General features: G+C 42.6%; 1 protein-coding gene across 3 annotated transcripts; it reads right to left on the reverse strand.

Annotated features, from left to right (window-relative positions):
• Positions 1-390: 390 nt before the first annotated feature.
• Positions 391-10,498, reverse strand: LOC124649904 (autophagy-related protein 9-like). 3 transcript variants are annotated; one of them, XM_047189470.1, is made up of 10 exons: positions 10,295-10,498; positions 8,541-9,150; positions 8,135-8,455; positions 7,174-7,396; positions 6,805-6,984; positions 6,505-6,711; positions 5,838-5,915; positions 5,689-5,759; positions 5,498-5,608; positions 391-2,040 (listed from the first exon to the last, which is right to left on the reverse strand). In XM_047189470.1, exons 2-10 carry the CDS (start codon positions 9,110-9,112, stop codon positions 1,002-1,004), a joined length of 2,802 nt encoding a protein of 933 aa, XP_047045426.1. In that variant the 5' UTR covers positions 9,113-9,150; positions 10,295-10,498; the 3' UTR covers positions 391-1,001. The 3 variants fall into 3 exon arrangements, with proteins under 3 accessions (XP_047045426.1, XP_047045427.1, XP_047045429.1); XM_047189471.1 differs by lacking the exon at positions 10,295-10,498 and having other exon boundaries at positions 8,135-8,382; positions 8,541-8,648; XM_047189473.1 differs by lacking the exons at positions 8,541-9,150; positions 10,295-10,498 and adding an exon at positions 7,917-8,017 and having other exon boundaries at positions 8,135-8,251.
• Positions 10,499-11,600: the final 1,102 nt, after the last annotated feature.

Genomic DNA, 11,600 nt, shown 5'->3' on the forward strand with positions numbered 1-11,600 from the left:
ATTTGAGGGTACCACAAAAGAACTCTTAAATTATTGTGCACCAGTGTCGTTTTGTCGCACAAACGCAAAAGCCTTATGTGTGCCATGGGGGGATTAATAGGCCCAATTTGTACTAGTGAATGCGGAAGATGTTCACATACTTAAGTGCTTAATTAAGTCAACTCTAGTCATGTAGTCTACATACAACTTGTGCTAACCGTCAAAGTTTTCCCTACCCATGAACAAGGTAGTGGCATAGGTCGTCCTTACTTCATATGATGCTTCTCTTTCTTGGCCATTCAACAGTTTTGCTTCTTAATTACAAGTTTTTTTCTACATCGTTTAGTTTTATGCTCTCTTTTTTGGTAGGCTCCAACTGAAATCACTTTTGTGGATCTTATGCTAGTAGTGTTTAATTATCAATAAAGTGCATTAGATGGTTCTCCAAAAAATACATATTCGGGAGTTCTTGCGTTTTTCAGATTTCTGTTTTCGCTTCCCTATTCATCAGATTTTTCCTATTCCTGTGTTCTAATTTCTAAACGGTCCCTCAGCGGGAACTCGGAAGCGCATACCATGCAAGTCTTGCATCACCAACTGGTACCTCCTCACATTGTTCTTTCTTGATGTATCACCCGGCTGGCAAGCTCATCGTTCGCCAAAACCGCATAGGCTGCATGCACCCCTGTCGTCAAGCTCGCCTGTCACCGGAACTGCTTCAAGGCCACAATCCCGTCCGACACGCTCGTTCAAGAACTGTGTCATGCTCTCATGATATTTAGCCCGCACTTGATAAACAGAAAATGTGACGGTGAATTATGAACATAACTTAAACCATGCTCCACCTCATTTCTTGTGGTTAGGCATCTTACTAGTCTGTTATAGAAGAATTAGTCGGCCTTTGCCAGGTCACAGTAAACTGACGTCCTCTCTTCCTAACAAAATTCACACCATCAACCATGTCCCTGCACAACTGTTACTACAGTACTTCTTTTTTCTTTTGCGCGATTTTCTTCTTCAAACTAAATAGGATCACTGCTTCTAGGTATTATTCGTACTGTGAGGCTGGCTGGCGTAGAGCCGTACATGTCGGCTGCACCGTGGTCGTTGCCCCGGTCTTGTCCTTCATCATCATGCACCTGAGGGACATCGGTAAATTTGAAACTCGGGCCTTGCTCTATGTCAAAGTCATTGTCCGTGTATAATGTCTTGGAAAGGGCCTGTGAACTTCTCCATCCACTGTTGCTTCTGGTGTTCCTCTGATCTAGTTCTCCACTTCCGTCTGACGACAAGTCTTCACTGCGATGGCTGGAACGATGGTCAGGCGTGGAATGGTTTCCAAAGTTTGGAGGCTCAAGGAAACTTCCTTGTGGACCTCTCGGCTGTGCACAGCTCATCGGCCAATCACTGTGATGGCTAGAATAATGCCCAGACTCGTTGGGATTTGTGAATTTTTTTGGCTCAAGAAAACTGCCCTCTGCAGGGTAAAAAAAGCTGCCAAGTGGATCAGTCGGTCGTGCAAGGGACTGAGCCCACCAATGATGGCTCGTATACTGTTGTGCCTTGACCTGGTGCTTGAAGGTGGTACCCTGAAAGAATGCACTCGATGTTGATGTCTCCAAGTGGCTCCTAGCTCTTTCATACAAATTAGAGTCCCAGGGTTGCTCCTCTTCAATGTCAGCCAATGGTTTGCTCCACGGTGGACATATGTCCTCCTCAGGTGATGCTTCCTCAGGATGAGCAGATGCATGATCTTCTCTACCCGATTGTGGCAGCTCGTATGTGTAGTACCAATCTAGGATATATGGACAAGCTCTTTGATCTGTGTCAAGCAGTCCTAAAGGGCCGTTATAAATAACTCCATTACTGGGGTGGATATTCCTGGAGAGCAGTCGATAGAAAATTTGAGCACTTTGACCCATAGCAGTTGACCCAGCTTCTGATGCTTCCACTGTTTGGAAGGTATGCTGACGAATTTGCATTTCCTTAAACTTCTGAAGGTTGCACAAGAATTTCTTGCCATCGGCATTTGGCTCCCATGTTATGTACGTGCTTTGGAAACTGCAAAGAAAGACTCGACATAATTATATCAACAGACATCAAATTTAACGTTTTATGTTGTTGCAACATTTGTATCATCAAGGAACTTCCAACGTCAGCTTCCCATGCTGGGAATGTTAATGGAACTATTAAGGACCTCATTAATTCATAGGATCGAAAAACGCAGGAAAAAATCGAAGGGATTTGAATCCTCCAAAATTCCTATGGAAATCCTTTGGATCAAAGAGGCCCAAGATAAAAACATATTTATCCATACTGCAATGGATAAACACCAAGGGGAAAATACAGACAAGACTCATTCAAATCTTATAGATTGGAAAATATGCAACATCAACTGGAGATAATTACAAAAGGTCACCATAATTGGGACCTTTTGTAATTATAAAAACCACAGGTTCACGATTTGGTTTCAAAAAAACACAGGTCTAGCGTAACCTAGTTGCAGATAGCACTGGCATGTCTGTTAGGCCACGCTAACTACGATTCTGACCAATGGGGGGGGGGGTGGGGGGGGCTCCCAGGCTGACGTGGCACTTGGTAATCATTTTTTTCTTCTCAGAACTGCATAGTTACAATGACTAAGGGCATGCTTCTATCATATCTATACCTAATAATAAAGGAGCTAAGGTTTCTGCCAGATTTTTCGTCAATGCTTTTTTTAGACCGTTTTGCCCTCCCACCAAATCCCATAATACTGTAGACTGTCATTATATCGTTTCAGTTTTATTTCCCTCCTCCGACCGAGACAGGCCCGCGACGCAGTAGCCCCCATTTGCGCCTCCCGGTCCGCTCCCAGGCAGCCCGCAGCAGGCCCGCCGCTGGTGCTGGCCAAGTTCCCCGGCGCACTCGATCTGGCGCGAGAGACCAGAGGCCACGCGGCGATGCGGGCAGCCGTGAGGAGTGTGTCTGTGGTCGAATTGTTCCAGGAGTGATCCCGCGCTCCAGTCCAATCCCATGAGAAGTCAAAGCATGTTTGAGCTCCTAGCGGCAGAGCATGTTGCGACTAATTTGATTGGTGTAGATAGTGCCGCTGTCTTAAATTTTTTTTATCCCTAATCATCACTAGATTAACCTCCTGCTGCCGCCTGCAATTTGGCACAATCCGCTGATGAACGATGAGCACGACCTTGCGCAGCTGAAGGACCTTTCCCGTGGCTCCGCTACCACTTGCTGCTCCATCGTCAATTCGGTGGAGGGAGGCAAGGACGCGACGGCGCGCCGGCTACCCACGGTACACGTACGAGCTCAACGGAAGGGGCGAGGATAACCCGCACTGCACTTTTGCTGTGCTGCACAAGTACGTGTCTATTCGTGCTCGGCCAAGGAAGAGATCAATTTTTAGTTTTGATCGGTTAGAGTGTCAAAGACGCTCTGCTTTTTCCCATCCTTGCTGAGCATTGGGCGCCAGCACGCACAAGTGAACGACATCAAGCAGCTGGGCCACACGCGCACCATGGCGCTCTGTACGTCGGGAGTCACCCTCCTAGACTACTGGTACAGGCAGTGGCGATGCGAGGGAGAAGAGCACCAGCGCGGCACTCCACGTAGACGCGCGCGTAATAGACGGCAAGGACGAGACGGGCGGCGCAAGAGGCGGCAGGAGATCGTGGCGCATGCAGGAGGCGGGGAGGCCGACGAGCTCGACGATGGGATGGATTGAGGAGGCAGGCAAGCTCCTGCAGGCGGTGTGCGGCCACCGAAGCTGAAGGGGAGGCGCGATGAATCACGCGGGGAGGAGATCGAGCAAGGTGGGAGGCGCTCGGGGTTGGCGTCAGGACTCAGGAGAGGCAGAGAAAGTGTGGTTGGCTGGACCTTTTTTTTCTTGGTTGATCGGTAGGAAATCGTACCGACCATGCTTCTTTCGATCTGTTTCCTTGATCGACCAGAGTCATGGGCCTTCGTACGTGGCATGATGGGCCACAAAGCTGCGCTTATGAGCCAGCTCCGTATCCGTACATACAAAAGATGTCTTTATTAGTCCCACCTCGGTTTGTTTTAAGTTGTCTCGCCAGTTTATATACGTAAGTTTCGTAGATATCCTTTGGAAGGAAACAACAAGAAAGGAAGAAGATAAGAAACAGGTGGAAGGAACTAAGGAAACAATAAGTCGGTCACGCTGCACAGACGCACGGCGGGCTCGTCGTGAGTGGCGGCGTTGGGAGGGAAATCGACCAACTGAAAGGTGCTTCCTCGCGAACGGCGGGTTGCCAGATGCACCAAAGACAAAGGAAAAAAGGACGGCTCGTTGGAGGCGTCGGGATCACCTAGGGCTTCCGCTGCCACGCCTGAGGATGCCGCTGGCCAGATTTTTCGGCCCTCCGAATCACTGCCTTCTTTCTTTGGAGAACGCCCATGAGAAACGGGGCTGTTTTTCTGCCCCAGGTCATCGCTGTTGCGTACAGTAAATTTGAGGCAAAAATATTGAGGCAAAATTTGAGATGTTTGCGCTGTAAAAGCTAATGACCTGATGGTTTTTTTTCTGCAAGGATCTACGTTTTTTGAGCACCTCTTTTTGTTTTTGCCTAACTAGAGCCATCATACCTATATTTTTTGTATAAGAGTGTCGGTGCAGTAACTACTTGGTATTAACGGAGTATTTGGACTATATATTTATACTTTTTCTACAATTTAGAACTTGAAGTATTGATGTAGTGGATGCTTCTCACATGGTCAAAGGTCTGATATGATGTTGGTTAGTATGTTGGATGCAGACTCCCTTCTCTTAATGTTATATGTTAACATAACTTTCTTTGGTAAGGAAGTAAAAGATAGGTTAATTAAGGACTTCATGTTATTTGTTTATTTAATGTGATGCCGTAGCAACGCACGAGTTTTGTCCTAGTATAATCAAATGCTAAATGACCATGGCACAAATATTTTATCACAAGCACAAATACATATACATGATAAATGACTAGGGGCACATGCTTCTATCATATATAATCAAATGCTAAATGTCCATGGCACCAATATTTTATTGGTTTTGCTATGTCTCAGTCGATTGAGAATTTGTTATGTCTCAGTCACCCAAAATAAAGTGCAGCCACAGTGTACAAAAAATGCAACTCGTTTCCAGTTGCACTTTCTTTGAACTACTGTTGCCCTTTCCTGAGGTGATGAGACTTAAGAAAATCTCAGTCGACTGAGACGCAAACAAACCCATATCAAGCACAAATACATATACATGGTATATTATATTATTATTCAGTGCAAGAAAAGATTCTGAAGACATAGCACGTAATCATTCAACAGTATAAGGTTCCCACAAATAAAATGCTTATAATCTTACATAATTTGCAGCCATGTTTGTGACAATAATCAGACGATAAAATCAATGTGCAGCAGTTAAGAAAACCATCATGTGTGCATTCAGAAAATAAATAAGCAATCATTGTAACCAGCTCAAAAGACAATCATGTAAATTCATACTCGATCAATTATGTGTTGGAAAGGATACCTCAATAATGATTTCTCCATTTTCCCTTGGGAGCTCCTCATGCTCTTAGCTGCACCAATTGGTGAGCCGTAGTTCATATTTCCGTGTCTTTTGAAGTCGAACAAGCTTAAGCTATTAAGATGTCAAACAGCAGAGATGTGAGAATGAACAAACATACTAATGATACTCAAATGATGAAGAAAGAAAAATACCTGCACACATCTCCCACTCCATCAACATAAACTGTGAAGTCCGAAATGAAGAGCAGAATATCATCAACACGCTGCACATGAGTAAAACTTCAGAAATTGAAGAGCATAGTCTACAAACAAGTATTTGTTCATCTAGCTCAAAGCATTACCTTCGGTACCACAAATATTAGCAGGTAAGGGGTGATCAAAATCGAGGCCATCTCTTCTAGGAGCATCGTTATGGTATACTGCAATCGCAATTCAGAAGGATTTAGCTCCACCACTTGAAAAGAAAACTGCATGAGTAATAGACTCCAATGTTGAATAGTTACTTCCCAGATAAGCTACAGAAACAAAAATGTAAACGCATAATACAGATTGACGGGCATCACTTTCTCATTTCAATTAACTAACCCTTCATCTAAACAGGTTATTAGTTCGCCGCATATCATTTATACAGACACTCATCCGCACAAAAAATCGAAGTATAATCTCAGGAAAAACAACTGTAGATTTAATTTATTTTTGTTTCTTTCATCAAAATGGAAAAAAAATGAACAAAGCTACTGCAGTAATTTTCTCTGTTGGTGTCATGTTTACACAGTAAAGCATACTGCATCAATGCAGTGATGACTGATGAATGAAGCCTGCTCAAGTGGGGCCCACTGGTTTAATAAAAGAGCTGACCCAAAAAAAAAATCATCTATGGGCAGTGTCATACTGCCTTGTGGCCTTGTTGTGGGCTGTGGCTACTGCCAATAATGATGAATTGGACATCTGTTGCATGAAATCAATTGGTTGGCACTGTAACAACAAAAGCACTGCGGACTAAGTTACCTGAAACAGAGTTTCAAACTCGCTTCGCACAAGTTCACTGCTCTCTTTACCACGCCACCTTTTTGGCATGTAATGTGTCTGCTGGACCACAAAGGACATGGCCCCTTCTGGATCAATCACTTGAAGTTCATCAGTCACGACTCTCCGGCTTACAGTTGCAATTGTTCCAAAAACAATAGTATACCAGAACAGATTTCGACCAAAAACCTTCATAAATAACTTGTGAGTATGAGATTGCACACATTGTGTGACACTAAAAATGTGGGACTAAAAGCAAACATGCAAAAGTAAGCAACTTACATGGCCCTCAAGGATGGATTCACCTAGAAATCCGAGGATGAGAAGAATACCAGCCAAGCCACCAGATACAAATGATATGAACTTTGCAACAATAGATACTAGTGGAGTTGGAAACTGCTTAAAATAATCTAAAGAATACACAGTGCTATTGTTCATCCGATGTTTGAAGAAATGCTCAACCTGAATATTTATAAGCAGCGATGTTATCAAAAGGGGAAGCTAACAACATATGGCCTATAAGCTTTAAAAGATTTTTTATAAGCGTACGAGAAAAATGGACAGTGAAGCCACGTGATCATTCAGATTTTAGAATGTTCAAAGTGGTGGTATTTATTTTCAAAAGGAATTTTGGTTTACTAGAAAAACTACCTCATTGTACTCCCTCAAAATCCACCGTGATAAATTTGACCATCTTCGAGATGATGCTGTACTAGGGTGATTATAGAATTCTTCGGCATGTCTCAGAAACAGGTATACCAGTGGGAAGATCGTAAGGCAGGGTGATAGGATAAGCATCACTATACCCATACATATGAGCCGTTTTTTCAACAAAGATGGGCTTGCCAGAAAATCTTTTCTAACACAAAATTTGCTGCAAGAAAACAAAAAATGAGTTCCAAAGAGTGAAATTAAAAAATATCAACTAACAGTCATTTATAATTAGCAGGCACGCATTTTGAAGGAATAAGGATGCAAGGGCAGTAAATTCGCAACAATATTAGATGTATAAAGCAATTAAATCTACTACTAGAACTGTAGAACACATTCCATGACAAAGAGAACCATGTGCTTTGTCATTTGTTTTACCGTGAATCATGTTCTTTTCAGACTGATGAAAATTTATTGTAATAATGTATGCTAGATAGCAGTAATAAATGTATATGTTATTCAAGTTTGTCTGCTATATGTTATGCTTCATGAAGATAAAAAGAATTGCATCAAATTCATAATCTTATGAAAGGTTACATGAGGGACTGTATAATTAACTGTTTTCAAATGCTTGAATAACTTCGCTGAATAAATATTTTGAAATACTAGTAAGACAAACGTGCTACGCTATGGAACTAAAAACGATGTGAAACATAATTCAGTTATATGTCAAATTAATTTACTTTGATGCTTTCATTTATCTGGGGCAGCAGTGGATACAGCAGCTTGCTCCTATGCTCGTAGATTTGTATGGTCGTGCTTGTCAGGGTTGAGACGAGGAAGGCTAGAAAATGAATGAGCGGACAACCACCGACAAAAATCTTTATAAGTAGGAAAGATGCAGATGGCAGTACAGTAATATGCTTCCAATAAAAAGAAACAAAGTTGCAGATTTTCTTACCAATCGAACATGCTCTGGAAGATGCACCAATTTAAAGTCCACTCAAGGGTCTTCGGAAGCATCAGATAGCCTTTTCTTCCATGCATCCGAGAACTAACCGTTGGACCAGCTCCAGGAAGCCAACGGGAAATAGGAAATGCAATTATGCCTTTATTAACCATCCCAATCAAGTAGTTCTCTTTCCGCATTATTCGCATGATAATATCATGCTCCGAGAGATCCTTAACAACACAGAGTTGCTGTGATTTCTGGAAAAGGACAACCTTCTCAACAATTCTGGGCCATGATATAGTTTGAATCTCAAGATCTGAAACCTTAAGACTAAAAATAGTGGAAGTATATTGATGAGTCAACTATTTTAGCCCGCAAAACTTTCTAAAGAGTGTGATCCACAAACTTGACATACCTGTTATAGTAGAAGTCCCGGACATTAAAAGTGCTTCTAAGTTTTAGGAAAAACTTAAGAAAGTTAATAAGTCCATAGGTCGTCAATATAACCATAGATCCAACAATGATCATCTTCATAAATGTAAATGGGACTAACGGGTCACTCTTAATGACTTTCATCAGGTCACACGGTTTCTCCCCAGACTCGAGTGCTTCCACACCACATCTTAAGTGGGCAAGGGATCCCCAATCAACAAATAAGAAGAAAAAACCAATAGAGCATACCACAAATGTCACGTTAAGGATCTCAATAATCCACTTGATTATAATGCATCTTAGACCTTTTGCACAGAAGTATTCATAAAGCCTCTCAAAGAAAATATCCAGGTCAGGAATCAGCTCAGCCTTTAACTCTTCTCCATGGAGAAGTCTTGATGGGCTCTCACTAGCAGAACTCGGCAATCTTCGGTAGTCCGACAATTCTATTTGAGGTGGAACATTGGCAAGCAGGTGTGATGATAATTGTGATTCGCTTCTCCAATGCCATTTAAGTACTGTTTGAGTAGGTATGCCTTTCAGAAAGGACATCATCAAGCTGAAGATTTCCTTGCCACACCACAGCTGACCAGCTGGAAGAGACATTCAATGATATTAATCCTCCAAAGTTTGAATGTAGACTGATGAAAACGACAAAAAGAAAGGGCACGACCATCCAACAACATTAAAGTTATGTTTGACATTGTGGTCAACTGCGATAATCCTGTTTGTTTAACCAGCTATCTCCTATTTTACCATTTAGTTAACCAACCTTTTCCTGTTTTCATGGCTACTTTTGAACAATAAATTATTAAATAAGTTAGGCATACACAGTTCATAAACTACAAACTAAGCCTAATTAAATGAGTATTTCCATTCACCGAAACAACACTTGTGCTGTTCTACAGAAGCTACTTCAGGAGGTAGTTCTGAAAAGAAAAGAAGGCATTACAACAACAACAACAAAAAAACTGAACTGGTTTTCTAAGCATAGAAACAGCAACTATTTTAGAAAGTTAAACTCCCACTCCAGAAAGGACTAGGTGTCAATCAGGCTTAATCTCTCCAACTCCGCCCAAAGGCAACTCAATCCCATAGTCAGGCCAAAAAGAACCTAAAGAACAATTTGATAAAATGCACATCTAGGCCGGTCAGTGGAGCTCAGTGCACATCCAGAAATAAGCAAAGTACCACTTATCTATTAATCGTTAATGCAAAAATCCGTATGACCAAAAGAACTATACTCTTCAGCACAATGCTTCCATGTTGGTTACCACTTACCAGAAAACCCAGTTTTACCAATGCAGTATGCAGCTAACACGAACGATTATTATTCATATCTTCAACTTGAAGCGTAATTTTTGTGCTGACTACACTAAAGATATGCAGCATTAGCGAAAGTTGCCCAATTTACTATCACCCATACCCTACCACACGAACCCCAACTTTTATTTCCTGTAAAATAAGCTGCAAAATCGACTACTACGAGCTCAACGCAGGTCAATCTTGCGGGCTCATGAATAAACTAGCCGACACACCACACACGGATGGATGGACTTCAGTTAGATCAACAGGGGCACCAGGCAGAAAACAAATCGATAATTGATTGAACGACCAGAAAATGCGTGACATGGATTAAAACTTCCCAATGCTACAGCTAAGCAAGAACATCCACATGAACAAAGCGAACTCCTAGAAAAATTCAGCCCGCCAAGCTAGGGACCTAGGGTTCCTTACCAATCAACGCGAGTCCGGTATCCGGTAGCAGTAGGCTCGACTTGTCGCGCCCCGTCGCCGCCGCACAACGAATCTTCACGAAGAGAGCTGTGATCTTAGGGGAGAGTCGGAGAAGAGAAGAGAGTCGGGCCAGAGGAGGAAGGAAGAACAATCGGTGTGTAGCTCCACGCCGCCACGAGATGTTCTGCTGCGGTACTAAGGGTGTGTTTGGGGGAAACTCTCATTTGCAACTAGTTGCGCCCGCACCCATTTTTTTTTGACACTTCTAAGTTTCCAAAAAATGCAAACTAAAATTTTAGACATACATTGTGTTGTGTCTTGTGCATCTGTGAAGTTTCATCCAAAAATATGTCAAAATATGGCCTGTGTAAAAAAGAGAAGACGTACGTAAATAGTGTCATGTACTATTTACAGATCATTTGTTCTTTTTGTGTAGGCCACATTTTGACATATTTTTGAATGAAACTTCACAGATGCACAAGACACAACATAATGTATGTCTAGAATTTTAGTTTGCATTTTTTGGAAACTTGGAAGTGTCACCACAAAAATGGGGTGCGGGCGCAACTAGTTGCGGAATATCCCCTCTCGTGTGTTTGGTAGCCTGTGTCAACTCATATATTCTCACCTTACCTCAGTTTTTTCCAGTTTTTATTGTTTGGTAGGTTGAGTTAGGTAGTGCTCACTTTAGCTGAATAACGTTTCGACCTAGAGTCCTGGAGACAGGGCGACTAGGGTTTCCCTGACTTCACCACCGGCCGCGCCTGAAGGAGAAGGGTCTTCGATCGACTGCAAGCTTTTTCCCTGCGGCAGATCTGCCTCGGAAGGTCTGGTTCCTCGTCGGGGTTCTCTCTTTTCGCCTCGGCTCTGTAGGGTTGAGGCTATGGCGAGTCCTGCAAACTCTACGAACAACGCAAGTGGATCAGGAAGTAAGAAGGAGGAAAAGATTGGTGACCTGATACAGCGTCTGGGGATTGAAGAGGATGAATTCGATGACTTAATTTTCGAGGAGGAAGAGACAGTTCCCAAGCAAGGGATGAAGTGGCTCGCCCTTGTTAAGGTACATACTTCAAATCCGTTTAGCCCTATTACGATTCGAGCAACATATGAGAAACGCTTGGGCTCCTGCACAGAATATTGATTTCAATCATCTTGAGGGCAATCTTTTTACTGTTCAATGTTTTTGTCTGGGAGATTGGATCAAAATCAAAGAAGGAGGGCCGTGGTTGTTTCGTCAAAACATGGTTTGTATTGAAGAATATGATGGGTTGATGTCACCGGACTTCATTGATCTAAATCACTTTGA

This window comes from Lolium rigidum, chromosome 4 (genome assembly GCF_022539505.1).
Source record: "Lolium rigidum isolate FL_2022 chromosome 4, APGP_CSIRO_Lrig_0.1, whole genome shotgun sequence".
In the NCBI taxonomy this organism is placed as follows: domain Eukaryota; kingdom Viridiplantae; phylum Streptophyta; class Magnoliopsida; order Poales; family Poaceae; genus Lolium; species Lolium rigidum.

What these genes read in the sequence shown, in the direction of transcription:
- LOC124649904 (XM_047189470.1), bottom strand. Translation starts at nt 9,112, where the DNA reads ATGATGTCCTTTCTGAAAGGCATACCTACTCAAACAGTACTTAAATGG. An exon ending in TTTTGAGGGAGTACAATGAG is followed by an intron (nt 6,985 to 7,173) that starts GTAGTTTTTCTA and finishes ATAAATATTCAG; the next exon opens with GTTGAGCATTTCTTCAAACA. An exon ending in GGAGTGGGAGATGTGTGCAG is followed by an intron (nt 5,609 to 5,688) that starts GTATTTTTCTTT and finishes ACATCTTAATAG; the next exon opens with CTTAAGCTTGTTCGACTTCA.